Here is a 19,289-nt window from a genome sequence, read left to right as displayed (position 1 = left end):
ATTTAAAATAAACTTGACAAAAGCTAAACAGAATGAGGAGACTAAATACCCTAATTATAAAGCGATTGACAATAACTGGCGACACAGTTAGTTTTTATTTGCATCCGCATCTACATCCATATCTATATCAGATATCCGGGAATAGCTCTGTTTAACGCCCCGAGCCGACGTTCCCGCGAGATTCCTCCAATTTAGTATAATTGTTAAAAAACAGGTTTAGGTTAACCGCCTTCGATCTATCCCTCCAAATCGCGAACACTAACTGCCAGTCACAAAGTTTTCTTATTTACGGTATTGTCCAATCCGCTAATTCTGTTTTCTTTGTAGGGTATACTGGTCATTTAGATCTTCATACTTTATAATATATAACAACTTTTCACACACACACACATACATTCAATGTATTGTTCTGCGACTCATTACAAGCCATCACCGCATGGTCCATTACAACTTGTTTAAAAACTATATGTTTTAAAATTTGCATTTACTTACTTACTTTTCTATTGTGAAAAGTCAATATAATTTTATGGGTTTACATCTTTTCAAGGTTTTCGTAATAGAGTACGTAATTAATAATTTTTGGGATAACATTACCATTTACTGTCGATTTCGTTCTGTAGACGCATTGCGAGTGATAAATTGTGAAAATTGTAAATGTATGAATTATTATCTATCTTGTACCCATCATTAATTAAACAATGCAAGTGCCACAATTTCCTATAACATGACGCATGGAAACCTTTCTTTATGATAACAATGCGTATTCAATTCAACAATTCAAAGACTAACAAGTGATTAGACAGATTACTTTCCGTTCGTTGTGTATCCAAATATGGAGCTTTTTTAATCCAGTTAAAATTGTTTTGAGCTTAATTTTTAATTCTTCATATACATCGTTACTATTGATACATATACTACATATATTATTGTTCATTAGTATCTAAAATGGGGTACTAACATAAATACCTTTTTCAAATCTCGAGAACTACAACTGTTCTATTATCGTAATCTAAATTGTAATATTTCATGAACTTGAATTATTCAAAATAAATAAAATTTCATTTTGGTTAAAAAAACATCCTAAAACCAAAATCGTATTGCAAACGTTGTTGACGCAATTACTACCACAGGAATTCACAGAATTTTAAAATTAACATTGCTCGTTGATGGTAGCCTGTTACAAAAAGTTTTTTTTTTGATGAGGATAAAGTTTGTATTTCGACAAATATTTGAACCATTTTCAAAATATCTTTTTTTTTGGTTAATTGAAACTATTTTTTTTTCTTATTTTAATGGGTTAATACAAATAAATTAATTTTGTTAATACTATATAGGTATAACTTTAAAAAGAAAATAGAGCATTAATTAAGAGGTAGTTGATATCATCAATATAATATTACGTAATAATGTGGGCTGTAGACCGACTGACTTCGTACTAACTTAATGAAAATGTGTTTTTATTCCGCAAGCCAAAATTTTATGTTAAGTTTGATATTTAAAATGGATAATGGGCGTGTTTTCCAAGTTGGATCTTCTCTGATTCGTATTAGGTTTTTATTATTGGAAGGAAATCCTTTTTTCGGATATTGGAATATTAAACTATATTATCAACCTGTTTGTAAGTTATTGTAAATTTATTCGTCGCTAAACGCATTGATTTGTCTTTTCGAACCATTTGAGATGATATTGTTCGTGTTAAATGAGTAAATATTATAGGTAGTTCGTAAAATTATATTTTAAATGTAGAGAAAACCATAGTTTTCTTTTTATATATAAAACATGATATTTTGTATTTTTAACGTTTTATACTGTCATTACTTGCTATAGTTTTTCATTTATGTAACAAAAAATCTTAGCATCAAGGCCCGTTGGGTTTCTAGGTGGCTACTGTCATGGTACACTTATTTTAACGTCATTTAATAGATGCGCTGGTAATGTATTACCATATTCTTATTTTAAAGATACCGTTCCATGTTTTTACTTATTAATTTAATTAACAATTGAAAAATTTTTGGGATTATTTTGGCAAGAATGGCATCAATAGCCGTCCTCAGAGGTCTCCTGGGGTGCAAAGATCTTTATAAAATATTCCGACAAAAAGACAATATTATACACATCACGTAAATTAATATTAAAAACAAGCTACATTTTAAATTATATAGTTAAAATAGATTTGTTTCATTATTGGTTTTGATGATCTTAGAATGTATTTTAGGAATGGAGAATTTTAGGTTTTCTATCCTAAATAAAACAAAAGACTATTGTGTAAAGAAAATCGCATGACTGTTCCATACGAAACACTATAATGGCATACTTGTATTATTTTTACATGGCTATTTACACAGCGGGTATAATATCGTGAAGGGTTCCCACAGGTGCGCAGGGCATGAATGGCTCGTGGTGATGACATTTGTCAACTCGTATTCTGTTGCACTTTAGGCGTTGTTCAAAGTCGACGTCAGCTGATTATTTTCTCTTTGGCTGAAGTGTGCCGTCGGTTGGCACTCGCGGGTCAGTAATTGGACGATAACATATGTAGTTTTATGTTTTGCAGCTACAGCATTATCATCAGCATCATATCAGCCGATAGATGCCCACTGCAAGTCACGGGCCGCACCCAAAGAACGCTACCATGACCGATTAGAATATTATAAACTAATACAATTTTTATTCTTCTTGGGGCTTATTGTAATCAGTATATTATTCTAGGAATAGCAAGCATAGTCAAGCTTCATCGAAATTCTGTACATGTCTAACTTATAATCTGTTAATGTTACTAACATCGAGAAAAAGGAAGTGAGTCAAGACGTAAATAGAAGAAAGATTTCCTGTTGGCGACGTGATTCGAATTTAAAGTGTTTAACCTTAGGTTTAAACAGATTTTGTATTTATACATCTATCTCCAATTGTGTTTTATTATTTTCCATAAGGAGACAGCCGGCGTGATTTGGACGGCTTACTTTGTTCGTTCGTTATAGTTCAGCTACGACTATTATGTCCAGTTGCAAAACAAGTGGAAATCAATGTGATGAGGAATTTTCTATATTCTTTTCTGCGCTGGTCTGCACGATAACTGAATTTTGTTACAAAACTTTTGCATACCACTATACTATATTAGCATTCATGACATATTAACATTTCATTCACGATAAAATTTATGAAATAATATTTTGGATATCAGGCTATTGATATATTTTAAATAAATAAGTGTGATTCAGCATCCACTATAATGGTGCCGCTTTTTGGGTGGATCGATCTTGAGGTTGTGCTTCAGATAGCTCTAAGTTGACCAGGCGTTTCAAGTTGGTCTGAATGTTGCATCGCCATGGTTTATATACATATTTACCGTGGTAATTTTCAGACTATCAGTTGCAGCTTTAAGTCACAAAACCTTATTTTTGTTTGCATATTGGTGAGACACATGTGACAGGTCATCAGCGTGGCTCAAGTCCAAGCGTCTTCCATGACTTTAGTTAGTCCCTACTCGATGCCACTTCACCCAGCGTTAATTTTTTCTATGATACTGTCAAGGGCAACGATAAAGAGATGCGGTGAGAGTAATTAGCCATTTAACACCTGTATGTTTTTTTCAATTATTCAAAAAGTTCAATTTATGGAGATGGTTCTACAAAGCTTGGTTATTACTAAGATCTATTTTTCTTCCATTCTGGACTGCCACGTCTGGAGATGTCTGATTACTGTAGCGTAATAATGGCTTTTCCGAAGTGATCCACAGAAATACGAGAATGAGGCAAATCCGACCTTTATCCCTCCAGCTATCACTATAGTGCTACCAAAACCGCTGTACTGCGCCTTAAGTTTGTGCGCGGATGGACAGGCGCAGCGACGGCCGAGAGGGGGGGGGGGGGTTATATCTTCAGATCTATTTCTTCAATAAATGACCGCCTATGTGCTTATATCCTCAGCCCATCAGTAGTGTTTCTATTAAATATATCTCTCAAACCATCACCAGTAGATGCGATGGTGTGGCGACAAAGCAGTTTTCAAGCTGAGTCCGGGTTTTCATGGCCTCCAATGCTTAATAAAATTCCAAGTCCAGATCCCACTTCCATAAAATGAACATCAAAGTATATTCAGAAAAATTAATATAATATTTTGAAAGCCAAAATTAGATCGTGCGCGATTTTAATTCGCGGAATGGTAAAGTGACATCATTTATGATTAACCATGAAGTTTGAGAACTCCATATTTGGCGTGAGAGTAAAAGTGTTCTTCAAAGTTAAAAAAAAGATCTTTTTAATACATATGTATTAAAAAAATATTAACCCCTAACCTTCAACTCAATAGAATTTTGTATTAATAAAATCTGTGATTATTACAGTTTATAAATTAAAATATATTTTTATTTATTCGGAAGTTACTCTACTTACTCTAAAGTAAGCGTAGGCGCCAAGAGTCAGTATAAGGAGGCCTAGAGTCTCTGGCGAACATGTTTTCCTTCTCGACTCACGCTAACGAACAGATGTAAGTTTGTGATTATCGCTTAAAAATTGTGCTAAAATAACGCCGTAGGTTGTATATTTTTTTTATTAATTTTAATTATTAACAACATGAATTAATGTAACATATTGAATCTAAATATTTTTAAATTAAGTTGAGCTAAAGCTAATATTCCAGTTTAATAATTTTTTGTATATATAAATGTAACATAAATAAAATAAATAAAACAGTCAGTGACAAATATTAACTAACTAAACTAAAGGTAAGATCAAGGGAATGTTCGCAATAGTATATTATTTTTATTAAGATATGTTCAGTACGTTTTCTAAATATTTGTAAATGGGTCACCTGTGGTTAATTGATAATCTTTGTATAGTTTATTTATATATATATTGAAAGTAGATAAAGATATAGTCGTTTAATATGTATACTACCCTTTGTCATTGAGATATGAATGTCCTTCATTTACTGTTACAATACTATAAAGCAGTTTATAATGTCGTGCATCAATATAATTAATTCCAATAATAATAATCATTACAATATATTTTTTATTGTATTGGTTATAAATAGCTAAAAAAAACTATAAAGATTTAGTTGAAAATAAAATATAAAAGCTTTTTTCTTATTGTACCTATTGGGTATGACTTTACAACAGATTTAAACAATTCTTTTCGCGGTATTTTCAAGTCGTTTTTAGCCACAGATACACTAACAAAACCCAAAATAGTGGTTATTTGAAGTAGTCTCGGTTTTCGGAAATCTATTTCTATATTCGGGAATTTCCGTCGTGTGTCCATATTAACACAGACGTTTAACGTCATTTTCCATAAATCATTTATTACTTAACACTAACCCAATACTATTATATGAACTCATTACGTCATGTCGGTCAAACCCACTGGCATGCTTTTGCAAATAATGTTGTTCGTTAAGCCTTTAGTGAATCATTTAACTTGTTATAAAATTTAAGGTCATAGTATTTTTTTCATTGCTGATTTCTGCAGAAAAATATGACGATGTGTATTTTAATATTTGTCAATGATAATGATAAAAATGTTATCTTACTAATTAGATAAGTTTAATTTCTTAAATTATATTTATCGATATACAAAATTTATTTTTGCAATATTTTTTTTTGTTAGTAAGTTTGATTCAGTTTTGATTATTTTTGTTTGAAAAAACAAAATGTAACGAAATGAATAATTTACAGATGGAGAGCAGGTTGCTCTATTTAGCACCATTGGTGCTATTCGCTTTTCTTCAATCTTGCGTTGATGGTAAGTTTTTAAATATCATAATTTTTCTGCATTTTATTTTCAAAACTGTTAACAGAAACATGTATTATTATCTTGATTAAAGTAAGTTATCATTACTTCTACATTTATAGATATTCAAGGAGTGTTATTTATATAATCGTAATTATTTGTGTTATAATATGTTGGGAAAAGGTTACTTCGCGTTTTATATTGAAATTCGATACATTTTATTCATAGTTTATTTATATAACTAAAGTATATATATAAAAAATCGAAACATGTAGTTATAGTAGTCCTCAAGAGATTAACTTGAAATTATTTAATGAGTTCCGGAGAGTCCAAAATAAAATGGAAATCGGAAAGTGCAAGGTCAGGGTTATGTGGTGGATGTTTTGTAACTTCCCAGCCAAACTTTTTTAATTTTTGATGGGTGACTAAAGACGTGTGGTTTAGCGTTATAATAATGAAAGACCACAACCTTCCTATTGATTAATTCACCTCAGTTTAAAATTGCAAATGAGTACACGGTTCATTAAGTTTCGTTTAGTACTTTTTCAAATAGGCCGAAATTATTTTGTGGTCAATTTTCAATTCTTTGGTTACGTAATAATCAAGATCGGTATATCTAAATATCGGTCTTGATCCACTTTTTATAATTATTACGCTCAATTTATCCGAAGCTGGGTGACTAGAGCGAGGTGCATTTTTGACATTACAATTTTCGAATTGAAAACGCTTAAAGCATTAAATCCATAAACGTCACCAAACTTTTCGGCCCTAGCGTTGCATTTTTTTCTTTCCGAAGTAATAATATAAAATCGAATTGTTTGATTACATTCACTCATTTTCACAGAAATAAAAATATGAAATATAACTCGAATAATAATTTATTAACTTGTTTCTTTTGTAAAATGTAAGCTTTTTAATATGGATAAAACCAGCTAGACACAAATAGAGATTTTATTTCAAATCAACACACACATACTACTTATGAAAAGACTTCTTCGATCTAGTAATATATATGAGATTATGTTGTACTTACTTATCACCATAACTCTGCAACCATATGACTTACATATTTGAAATTAAGTAAGAATATTTGTTTTGTCAATTGGATTTTACGAAATTCCCACCACAATGGGGAGAAAAGGGTGGCGGCATACTTTAAGTCTGCGTAGCGGGCGGATTGTCTGTTAGTATGTACAAAAAAGTAAATATATATTATATTTACATATATATAATAGGTTATAGCTTTTTCGAATCACCCTGTGTATAGTATTTACTTTCTGAAATTTTTAAATAACAGCTGCCTAATAATTTCTGGCAGTTCTGTCTACAATGATTATAATTAATTTTAATATGTAGTAATCCAAATTCGAAAACGTCTTTTCTTACTTTATTATCATTACGTTATTTATTATTTCTGAAACCATTGAGTTTTTGAGTTTTAGATAGAGTGTGCCACTGACAGAAAATAAACTATTCATTGACTTTTTAAAGTCTTTACCTAGAAAAGCCATCACCCAATCATCAAGTATATTGTTTGGAGAACAACACTTTAGTTTTTGATTGTAATTGAACTTGATAATGAATCGTTAATTCCGGTCACAAAGGACGCGCGTGGGCGTCGCTTAGCCGCGTGCTTATAAGGATCTCGTCAAGGCCTTGTTAGTCGGTGACTTGTAGGCTGTGCGGTTAATCAAACTTAAGCTTGATTAATGTTGTTTATTTTTTGTATCAGTTCATAAAACAATGCACGTAATGACTTCTGTAATATTAAAAAAAGTACATTGTGTTCATGATTACTTAGGTCAGTTACTTATAGATCAAATCGGAGTAAGATTGCAATAATGGAAGTACATTTGGTACGGTTACTTGAACAATTTTGTCATAATCAATCTTGAGTACATGAAAAGTTTCTGTTTAAGAAAAGTATTTTAAGTGATAAAGAAGCTTTGGAGTGTGTTGATCGAACTGTAATAAGATTGTAATGTTTGTAGGTCAGAAAGGGGTCTTGAAAATAAAAACCGTACAGGGTCATAATAAATATAATATTTATTGCAAAGAAAGAACATTTAGACGTAAAAACTTAACTAAGACTGATCAGAGACTAAACTATGATTTAGCTGTAGTGCTATTACGAACGGACTGACTTCACTAAAGGATAGAGAACTATGTATAGTCGCGAAAACAAAATAACTCAATGGACTTTGTTCTGGCAAACAATAAGCTATCTAAAGTTGCTTAAATTATTATACAAACATCTTTAGATAAATACTGTTAGCGTTAACAACCCATTGGTCTTTGTTCTGGAAACAGTCACAAAACAATCACTTCCAATGTATGACTTCTTAATTTGGATAACATTGAGTACTTACATCAATCTAATAGTACATAGACATCATTTAGGTACAAAAAATATGAGAACATTACAAGATTACTTGTGACCCTTCTTAAATCAGATCATGCTACATTTGACCTTCTTAAATCAGATCGTGTTTTGAACCTTCGTAACAGTGTAAGTATATTGAGTAGAATGTCATCAAATAAGAGCTCCTAGTTTCTATTAAATTTAAGATTGACTCTTGTGATATTCTTCGCATGTTGTTCACAAGTAATCATTGCAAATGTTCCAAAGTGAATATAAATAAATGAATATTGTAACTGTTCACAACGTTGAAGGAAAACTGATAACATCTAAAAGACATATGTCATTCACGATATCATATTGAGCCCACGCGTTAGACGACTACCTTACGAAAAAGTACTTTTACAAAGCCAAATATATTAATGAATAAAAATACTTCATTTATTTATTTATTCATTACTTAATTGTATATTTCATGAACAATGATAATGCAACTTTGAAAGATTTAAAAGTCCAAAGAGGTTTGGTTCTTCTAATCGAAACAGGTCGCTTCATATGCAGCTCGTATGTAAAATGCCACAGACGAGCAGTGTGTTACACTAATATATTAATAGTTTTGTGTTTATCAACAGCGCAAAGATATTACAACTATTCCCCAAGAGGGTACTACGGGCAGAATCTGTACGAGCATGGGCGATCGATATCCGACGAACTGGTGAAGTGCGGCCCTCACACGTGCGGTGTTGGTGCTCACTGCACCCACGGCAGTGTGCGGCCCGTGTGCGCCTGCCTGCCCGGCTACTCGGGCGATCCATTGTCGCAATGCATAAAGATTGAGTGTGTTAGTAAGTATTAGCAGAACTAAGGATATAAAACACTCTCAACACACTGGTAACACTGCTATAGCGTGTAATCGAAACAAAAGTAAAGTACGCCTATTAATTTCGCTATGATACTTAGAAAGTTTTAGATTGAAAAATTGTTATTTGATTCATCAAAATATCTTTCAACATTTAATGACTACTTTGATCATTGAAAAGTTTTAAGAATTTCTTTGCATTATATGTTCACCCATAATTTAAATACATTATAATATTTAAAAATTCGAGTCAGGAATGAGGAGATGGCTTATTGGCATGTTGAAGTGGCAATGACCACCATGCCGCATTGCGCGCCAAACAATTGCCGGGGGTCTTAAAGTTTTTGAGTGTAGACCACCCACTAATTGGACAGACAATCTTGTAAAAAGACGTCGGAAAACATTGAATTCAGGTCGGCAGTTCGACCGGTCTTTTTGGAAATTTTTGAAGGAGGCCGATGTGTAGCCGTAGACGTCTTACGGCTGAAATGATTATGAATGATGATAATTAAAAAAATAGTAATCGAAATTCATTTTGAATTAAGTTTTTAAAATAAGCACAAAATTCTATTTACATTATCAAATGCCTAAGCGGGCTACGTGTTATAAAATAATAATTAAACTGTAACTAAGTTTAGTATTAAAAATAGAAATGCGTTCGTAAATTTTATTCATATTTTATCAAAGTGTGCTTTGTTTTTTTTTTTTTTAGAAAAGAACTAAAACAAACCATTTAATTTTTAACAGATTTCCTAATATAAATAAAAACAATTTTCTAGACATAGCAAAAATTATAAATGAATATTCATTATACAAACAGGAAACAAAAAAAAATATGTGGAGTTGTTTTTATCATGGTTACATCATTATTATTCAATCAACAGTAAATTGGTATACGTCAATACAGATTTACTATCCGTTTCTAAGTCGAGATGTTAGCAAAACTTGGTCATACCGGTGTGGGTTTTGTCTTATTTCCGCGTTACAATTGCAAATGTTATAACTATTGTGTGTTGATCCTTGGTAACTGAATGCGACCACACTTATTCATATTTATTGGTAACGCCTCAATAGAATAGTTCACTTTTATGTGAATTAATTATAAAAAAGTTTTGACGGATGTCCAGTTTTACAATTATTACAATTATAAATGAATATTGAATTACAAATTTATTATTATTAATAAGCTCCTTACAAAGATTATTAAACAAGCTCATGATGCACATTTATACTAACTAGAAATAAAAAGGTGCTTTTTGACTTGATATCGGTTTATTTAGAAGTTGCGTAGATATCCAACAGGTCTCATACTGCCGGGCGTATATATTTTTCTTAACAGGACGAAAACAAAATATCAACTTAATAAGAAAGTATAGGGTTGTAAAGAAAAAATGTTTCAGGCAACGAGGAATGCCGTGGACACCAGTCGTGCGTGAACCAGCATTGCATAAACCCATGCGAAGGAGCTTGTGGTGTCAACGCCAATTGTGACGTGAGTATTACTTCATCATTAATTTGTTATTTAACATCAGCTGCAGAGTCGATTCTGGAAGATGTGGACTCTTATGTGTATCTGAAGCAAACAGTCTATGTCCAACTTTGAGAAAAAAGTCTATCGTCGAATTCATCTCGCTGCTGGGTAGCGTTCGGAGATTTTAAAATATCTTCTCGGCCAATGTCCCTTAGTATCAAGACGAAGGTCTACGACAAATATGTGATGAAACTTGGTTCCTCGAAGCTCAAAATCGCTTAATGAGCAATTGAGTGGAATATGTTCGGGATTTCTCTACGACGATCTCGTAAGATCTAGAACGAGGAGACTCGTACCGACATAGCACAACGAATCGACTAGATGAAGTACTGACGAGTAATACATATAGCGCACAGATCGCATGTGCCTAGGCGAATAGGCTCCGTGGGTACAAGATTGTAAAAAGACGTGGAAGTCTCCACAGCTCATGTTTTAACCTGTTAATAAGGCGAGCTAATGATTTAGCTGGATTAATCAAGTAATCAGATTTTAAAACCTGCTGTAAAACTTATGTAAAACTTATCATATTATTATCTTGCTAATTCTTGTGAGCTTTCAATACAGGTATTAAAAATATTCCAGGTCCGTCAGCATATCCCTGTTTGCACCTGTCCCGCCGGATATACTGGTAACCCATTCACCGCGTGCAGGATTGCAGACCCAGGTATTTTTTTATTAGTACATTTATATTGTTTGTACTTTATAATGATGAGCAGCGATAGTTTTCAATAAGATTGATTTTGTTTCTTTGCTTACATGCTACGTTTGCGAAACAATTTATTACTTTGCCATTTTTTATTATTATTCATTACTTTAATTCTTATAAAAAAAGTATTTAAAAAAATTTACGGTTTACATTTTACACTTTAAGCCTATAAACATCAATTTTTATAACATTTAACAAATTTTAATATGCTAAATATGTTATTTAAGTATAATTAGATTATTGCGCGCTTTTCTAAAATCAAGTTGCGCTTGGAACTCGTGTAGTTTGATTTTAGATTGAATATCATTATAGGAGATATATAGTATGGATAAATAAAAATAATAAATGAACATGTAGACTGTTGTCATTTCTTTCAGAGGAGGCGTGTCATCCCTCCCCGTGTGGAGTGAACACGAAATGCCACGTCGCTAACAATCAGGCTGTCTGTACTTGTCTCCCTGGATACAGAGTAAGTATATTTATTTTATGGATACTAAAGGTATCATCGATACTTTAAGATATAACGTGTCAAAATTTATAGGCAACACGAGATTGAATATCTTACATAATAAATAGTAAATTTTAACAGTTTCAAGCATAGATTAATGAATGTTTTGTCTTCATCTTCATTTCAATGGAAAAAATTTAAAGTTTTTTAGGCATTTTCTTCTGCGTTTATATTGAATAGCAATAGTTTGTTCGGAATAAGAAAGAAATTAACTTTTAAGCTGTGTCCTGTTGACAATAGTGCTGCCGTAACGCCCCTTAATTATGCGCGTGGTGAGAAGAGGAAGAGTATTAGCCGTCTCGTACCGTCAGTCATCCGTCAACGCTCATGGCGGAGGCGTTCATGGTCTTTATTCCTCGGTCCCCACCTTTCAGCGGTTTCCTAAGCTGCAGTACAGCGGTTTCTGTAGCACTACAGCTGAAGAGTTTACACCAAAAAGCATGAATACGGTTTACTAATTTGCTATGATCTAATTGATAAAGTGTACACGCTTAAAACAGCGACAACAGTTAGATCCTATTTTCGTCACGTGAGTAACCTATAGTCCTTAAATTTGTTGTAAACTTCGATATGTTAATTGAAAGATATGGCGAGAAGTGTATGATAAATTTGACTTTTCCTAGGTTATTGATTTCATGAAATTTTGTTTGAACATAATTAACATATTCTGCTTGCTCATTAGTGAAGCTGTCACCGTGTTTTAAATGGCCTAGTAGTCTTGACATCGGTAAAATGCTGTGACGATTCCTTTGAAATCATCGTACCAGGCCTTGACATTCCGCCACATTGCTGTTTAAGTCGTTTGGGACGCCTAACCATCCGTGGATTATCTGAGCGTAAGCGCCGGGAGTATCAGTTTGAACTGTAACTCGATGCGTTTGGTGTTCCGATAATATCTTGAATGTGTTAAAACGTGCTTGATTGCTTTACAGGGAAGTCCCCTGGCAGGCTGTACGCATGAGTGTGAGTCGGACAGCGACTGCGGCACCCAGCAGTCGTGTCGCAATTTCAAGTGCACGAGCCCTTGCAGCGACTGCGGCGTCAACGCCGACTGCGAGACAGTGGCGGCGCATCGCGCCATCTGCAAGTGTCCACGGGTAAGATCACTAATACTTATATTATAATTGGTAGATAAAACCTCGTAGCGTTTTCTTCTAATGCTCAGTCTCCTGTCATCTTTCTTTATTGGACGACGACAGCGGTCCCTCTCACTCTCACTTATTTGTCCATCGCAATACTTGGGCTATTCACTTTGCTGAACAACAAATCCCTCCATAGCGTCACGTAACCTCTTACCCTATTCTACCTCATACAGTAATTTTAAGGCCGCCAGTAGATCTTAAAATCAAACTTATAAATTCTAAAAGCATATGATTTGGCACTTCGGAAATATTTAATTTCATGTACTGTAAATGTACATACAAATTGGGCGCTTATGTCGATAATAAAATGAATAAATTATTCGGAAAGTTAAAGTTCTAAAGTGGAGAACAACGGTGGACCGGTGACCTTGTTAACATGGTCGGAAAACGCTAGACGTAGACCGCTCTCAACTAGTCTTATTGTAACCCATTGTCCTATGGTTGAAACATTTATGATGATGAAATAAAACCGCAGGGTTACTTCGGCGACCCCTACCGGATCTGTACGGCGGAGTGCGAGTCGGATAGCCAGTGCCCGAGCTACAAGCCACTGTGCGTGTACAACGCGTGCGTGAATCCGTGCACCAACGCTTGCGGTGTCAACGCGGACTGCAACCTGCGCGGCTTAACACCCGTCTGCTCCTGTCCCAGGAACATGACCGGCGATCCTTTCTCATTCTGCAGGCCTTTTGAAGCGCGTAAGTAACATCTATTAATATTATTTCAGAAGTAAGATCTTAAGTATCGAACGAAATGAATGTTTCAGACTGTTCTGTCTGTTATCATTACCAAAGTAATTCGGCTAATTTTCTCCTAGCGGGCAACAGCAACCGACCAAGTTAAGGGTAGGCAGTATTGCCAAAAGCAGTCGATATATAAAGATTGGATTGATATGTAAATGTCTTTTTGTTTTATAGCCGAAAGAGACTTCAAAGTTTAAACAATGTGTTTTTAAACATATCGATTTTATTATAATTATATTTTCATAGGAATTTGTTTGCAGGTGATCTTTGCGAACCTAACCCCTGTGGTGCGAACGCCAAGTGCACTCCTGGCCACGACCGCACGGGCGCCGAACGGCCTGTCTGCACATGTCCTACCGGATACATTGGAAACGCACTAGTTTCTTGCGAAAGGGTTACTATATTTGATTATAATTTTATATATTTATAATATAATTGTACAGCGACGTTTACCTTGTATAGTACATAAAAAATATCTGCAAACTGACTTACCAGGTTATCGCCGGAACCAGAAGGCTTACATGCTTGAAATTAGGTACGAAAATTGTTTTCACTGGTATGAAAAAGCTTCTATAAAAAATGCATCTTTTCGAACCTCTATATTTTTGCCAAGTTTTATATCTATAACAGATAATGTTTTATATCTGTTATAGATATAAAACTTGGTAAGAATATTTTTTTGCATGTTGAAAATTACCAAAAAAAGATTTTATGAAATTACACAAAAGGCTTACTGCCTTTGTTACATACAAATTAACGAATTCCTATTATAAATTAATAACTAATCCTTTTCATAATCCGTGCTTTACTTATTATGGCAATAGTTGACATTTATGCAATTTCATCGTACTGATGATTCATTGGTATGAGGAACATAACTATACAAACGTAATAAGGTGACTATATCTAATAGAAATGTAGTTTTTGTTCGCATATTTAATAAATTAATTGGTTACTTATCGTGGCTTGCGGACAATGACTAATCACTGATAGTTCTACATAAAAACGTTACTAGAGGTTTTTCCATCATTTCTTCTCCTAGCGCAAAATGTTTACGGGGTGGTCTGCCCCCTCAAGGGCTCTTGAATTGGAATGCAAAACGGGTGTTATCGACCAGTGACAGTCCACATAAAGTCCCTCCGAAATGGCTCTTGAGCCTAGTCACTCTATTGAGTGCCCGCCTTTACGATCTAAGAGTTCAGCGATCTCACAGGTAGATTACAGGGTAAACACTATCTGCGCCCTGCCCTCTTGAATCTGAATCTACAAATGTCATTTGAGCAGTAGTATAAGTTAAGTAAAAAATTGAATAAAAATTAAACGACAGTTTAAAAAAACATCGCATATTTTATATTTATAGGGTGAGTGTGAGCTGGACTCGCAATGCGCTGATCATTTGGCGTGCGTTGGCTACCAGTGTGTGGATCCATGTTTGGGTAACACTCAATGCGGCTCTGGGGCAGTATGTATGGGCCGCCGCCATCTTGCCGTGTGTACATGCCCTAATGGTGAGCAGTTTTGTGTTTTTCCTTGTTTTGTTTTTTTAACTAATTTACTTTGTCTAAACTTTTACAAGGAAAGTTGATATGTAGTTGTTACGCTCGTATTATCCGCTTATATCTGACAGTTTGTGGGAAATAGTTTTCATATTGGAATTTTAACATTGTTTAAAATAAATTTTGGATTATTTATAGAAATTTAATAACAGTTTTATTGTCATCCAAAAATTAGGCAATAATTATAGAACTTATTCTCTTCATATGAATTTTATAATTAAGTCTTAGTAATTATAAAAGGTAAACACAATTAATTGATATAATTTTTCGTAGGTCACCATGGAGACGCGCTTGTAAACTGCTACGAGACTAATTCAGTGGCCGCCACGTCTCGTTATTACTATAGATTCAAACGTGACGGAAACTACACTTCTCAACCTGAAGCTCCGTCCGTCACAGCAACTGAACTTGTCGTTGAAGCCTCCCCTAAGCCCAGTACCAAGGAAGCTGAAACAAAACAAGTGGAAACGGAGCCGAAACAAGTGGAAACTGAAAAAAACGATACCGAGAAGAAAGAATAAAATATATTGCCGTAAATCGAAGTTACTTATAAATAATGTATGAATAAAAACTTAACACATGCAAAATTATTGAATTGTTTTATTTATTTTGATAGTATTTTTCAAAATCCGCACTCATGAAATTGATTTAGGATTGACTAATTTTATCTAGTTTACTATAGTGTGCGTAAGAACGCAGAAGAGAACTAATTAAAAAATTAATAGCTCAAGATAAATTATAAAAAAGTTACAACGAAATATAATTTGATAGTTCTAAACAAGAGAGGAGAGAAAGGGTGTAAATTATCATTCACTACACTTAAAGTTCTATTGTGAACTGGTAGGTGACATTGTTTAGATTTTTGGGATACATCGATTATCTCTCGATGCTTTATTTGATCGACTGTCAAGCAGTGAAGTTATATAGTATGCATTTGACGTAATTGGAAACAGCCTATAATAAATAAGATACCTTCACCGGAACTCTTTTTTTAGAAGAGAACGATATCAAAACAGTTGTAACATTAGTAAAGCTGGTAAACCCGTAGGTGGAAAACTTATGATTGATCAATAGTGTGGGTATATATATATATATATATATATATATATATATATATATATATATATATATATATATATATATATGTATATATATATAAATATATATATATATATAAAATAAAGGAGTTAACAAGAAAAAAATCGCAAATTAAATTACCACGCGGACACAAAAATGCTATTTTGCTCATTTTAAAAACAAAATACAGTTGTATAATTTTAAAGAAATTAGTCTAAATAGTAAGGATGTGAATTTCTTTAGCTGACGACTTCCCATTTTTTTATTACCGTATTTTATTAAAACAACATTAGTTATTTTATGATACAAGTCGATATTTTTTGTGTAATAGACATTTTAAATTCTTTCTTAAGCTCATATTAACATTAATAGCTTCCTTGTGGTATAAATTTAACAATATATATTTTCAGTCACATATTAACGATTGTGAATTTTACTTTTGAAAATATACGCTGCATCTGAAATAAACTACATGTTTTACGTTTATCAAGAAACTGCTATAACGGAACGTATTTTTGACATTTGGTGGGTTGATTGATACGTCCTGTCGTTCGATTATCGAATGATGAGCGAAACAGTATTTTTTACAAATTGTTATTCTGCGAAATAGTAAATATTAATGCGAAACGATGTCCGATATAAACATGGAAAAATTTGCTGTGCCAGAATTTGTACCCGACCGCTATGTAAAAGAATTAGCGAAGTCATGTGTCGGAGGGGAGGAGTTACAGCAGCAAAAAGAAAAAATTCAAACCTTAGCCGATGAGACCGCCAGTGCCCTCAAGAAAAATGTTTATGAGAACTACATGCAGTTTATTGAAACGGCCACGGAGATATCCCACCTAGAGGCTGAAATGTATAAATTGTCTCATCTACTTAGCGAACAGCGTACTGTTCTTACGACGTTATCACAAGCGTCTATATTGGGTAACGATAACACAATTTCTCGTGAGTCTTTAGACAATCACGACTTAGAAGCTGAGAGAGCTGAAGAACAGCGCAAGAATAAGCTCAACCTTATTACAGAGAAGGTGGAAGGCTGCTTAAACCTTTTGGATGTGCCCGACAGGACGTTGCTTCATGAGGGCGACTTATTAGAGATTGATGCTGAAGAAAATACGGCGTTACAGAGAATGCATGTTTATTTATTTAATGACTCTCTTATGTTAACCTCATGGATTTCAAACCGACGTGGGCCTATGAGATATAAATTTCAAACCAGTTACCCAATCAGCACTCTAGCAGTAGTGAATGTACGAGATCTAGGTACAGTTAAGCAGGCATTTAAAGTGTTAGCTTTTCCTGATACTAGAGTATTTCAATGCAATAGTTTAACAATAAAAAAGGATTGGCTGGATAAGTTTGACATAGCAAAAAAGATGCACATAGAAAAAGAAAATTCTAAACAAAAGAAAAAAGAAGGCCTAGATAAGCCCAAATCTGAAAGTCTAGACTCCCCTAGTTTATCTGTTGAAGAAATGCCATCTCCGCAAATAATGCCATTACCAGATTGGCTACTAGATGTCACAGAAGAGTTAGATGTTTTATTTGTTGAAAGACATTTTCAAAAAACTTATGAGTTAATGGTGTCAGCTCAAAATACTCTCAACACAGAGGATTTCAAAACCCATCCACAAAGAGCAGATATCCTGAAGAAAATTGAACAAAAACAAAAAGCCTTAACTGAGATATTACTTAAAGAACTTAATGTTAGTCATAATTGGAGCCCACGAGGAGGACTGCGGTCCGCCCGGCATCCGGTGTTAATACTCAATAAGTTTAACATGACAAGTCAAGCGTGTGAGTTATTTCTGAACATATGTAGCCATACTGTAAAAGCTCATGTTAAAGCCATACAGTTGGAAGGCTCTATCCACAGCTATGTTAACCAAGTAGGGGAGGTTTTTTTTTGTTCACTAAGTGATGCCTTAACAGAATTTATTATACTGTTCCCTAAGAACAAAATAAGTGCTTTTATAGTTTGGGCTAGTATGCAATTAAGAATTTTAATGAGTCAAATTATAAAACAAGTGTTCACCCCTCAATGTGCATTGGACTCTGTTTTAGAATGTGTTCAGAGTTTGAGGGACCAATGCAGTCTCTTTTGTGAGTTTGGTCTAGACCTTAGATTTCAATTGAATAGTTGTGTGAGGACTCCAATTATAAAGGCTTTAAGAGAGTATAAGGAAAAAATTGTAGATTCAATGAAAATGAAAGTGTCTGAAGATAAATGGACTCCTGTAAATATGCATACAAAGGCAAATGTTAATAAATTCTTATTACAGATGGAAAATTTGGGCCTTATCTTAGCTAAGTTCATAATTAATGAGACTTGGGTAGATTTGTCTAGCAGTACCATATGGTTTGCTCAGTCTGTAATAACTGTACAAAAGGTTGGTCTGAAACTAGTGACTAAAGATATGATGGATGTATTAGATGAGTGTATACATGCAGTGTTTAATAGTCGCCTTATGCTCTCCATAGGTAATGATTCAAGTTATGCTCAGAAGAATTTCAAGTTTATTTTGGACACAGTCATGCCACTTATGCTTAGATGTTACAAGGAAGAAATTGGTTATGACAATGAAAAGTTAGTTGCCTTAGGAAAGAAGTTTGGTGTAAAAACACCTCCAAAGAAATCAAACATCACAAAATACACTAGCAATGAATATTTATGAGAGTAAAATTACTGAAATATGAAAAGTGTGGTGACCGAAGTTTATTTTTATGCTGAAGCTTTAATACTGTAATATATAGTTAGTAAGCATGCAAATTTTTTGTAAATTTATTTAAAAACTGATCAAATTGAAATTTATATTATATGCAAGTTAATGAATATGAAATTTTAATAAACCAAGGTTTCATGGTTTAAATGGTGTTTATTTATCACTAATATTAACATTAAGGAAAAGTGCCATTCCAATGATTTGATTCAGCCTTCCCCACTTTGACTATAAATAATAAAACATTTAATTTTGCATAAAATTTAATAAGTTACAATTTGTTTTTAAACATATTGGGCATGTGTACATGATAATAAGAAAGGGCTAATTGATGTGAAGATGAAGATGTCTCATTA

At 33.5% G+C, this 19,289-nt stretch overlaps 2 protein-coding genes across 4 annotated transcripts; both read left to right on the top strand.

The window, feature by feature from the left end:
• Positions 1–4,444: 4,444 nt before the first annotated feature.
• Positions 4,445–15,723, top strand: aspr (asperous). 2 transcript variants are annotated; one of them, XM_068767433.1, is made up of 11 exons: positions 4,445–4,485; positions 5,675–5,741; positions 8,721–8,933; positions 10,348–10,439; positions 11,061–11,142; positions 11,562–11,653; positions 12,625–12,789; positions 13,310–13,532; positions 13,838–13,971; positions 14,938–15,085; positions 15,407–15,723. In XM_068767433.1, the coding sequence occupies exons 2-11, from the start codon at positions 5,675–5,677 to the stop codon at positions 15,652–15,654; spliced, it is 1,464 nt and encodes a 487-aa protein (XP_068623534.1). In that variant the 5' UTR covers positions 4,445–4,485; the 3' UTR covers positions 15,655–15,723. The 2 variants fall into 2 exon arrangements, with proteins under 2 accessions (XP_068623534.1, XP_068623535.1); XM_068767434.1 differs by lacking the exon at positions 4,445–4,485 and adding an exon at positions 4,705–4,723.
• Positions 15,724–16,746: 1,023 nt separating this feature from the next.
• Exo84 (exocyst 84) lies at positions 16,747–19,032 on the top strand. Of its 2 annotated transcripts, XM_068767469.1 has the most exons (2): positions 16,747–18,603; positions 18,695–18,893. In XM_068767469.1, exons 1-2 carry the CDS (start codon positions 16,840–16,842, stop codon positions 18,803–18,805), a joined length of 1,875 nt encoding a protein of 624 aa, XP_068623570.1. In that variant the 5' UTR covers positions 16,747–16,839; the 3' UTR covers positions 18,806–18,893. The 2 variants fall into 2 exon arrangements, with proteins under 2 accessions (XP_068623570.1, XP_068623569.1); XM_068767468.1 differs by having other exon boundaries at positions 16,747–19,032.
• The last annotated feature ends 257 nt before the right edge of the window (positions 19,033–19,289 follow it).

This window comes from Battus philenor, unplaced genomic scaffold, assembly GCF_028537555.1.
Source record: "Battus philenor isolate CCGP_79_NKW_IND1 unplaced genomic scaffold, ilBatPhil1.0.hap1 SCAF_23, whole genome shotgun sequence".
Classification (NCBI taxonomy): Eukaryota; Metazoa; Arthropoda; class Insecta; order Lepidoptera; family Papilionidae; genus Battus; species Battus philenor.
Note: the sequence above shows the minus strand (reverse complement) of the source record. Positions and strands in the feature narration are given on the sequence as shown.

What these genes read in the sequence shown, in the direction of transcription:
- aspr (XM_068767433.1), top strand. Translation starts at nt 5,675, where the DNA reads ATGGAGAGCAGGTTGCTCTATTTAGCACCATTGGTGCTATTCGCTTTT. An exon ending in TCTTCAATCTTGCGTTGATG is followed by an intron (nt 5,742 to 8,720) that starts GTAAGTTTTTAA and finishes GTTTATCAACAG; the next exon opens with CGCAAAGATATTACAACTAT. An exon ending in CATAAAGATTGAGTGTGTTA is followed by an intron (nt 8,934 to 10,347) that starts GTAAGTATTAGC and finishes AAAATGTTTCAG; the next exon opens with GCAACGAGGAATGCCGTGGA.
- Exo84 (XM_068767468.1), top strand. Translation starts at nt 16,840, where the DNA reads ATGTCCGATATAAACATGGAAAAATTTGCTGTGCCAGAATTTGTACCC.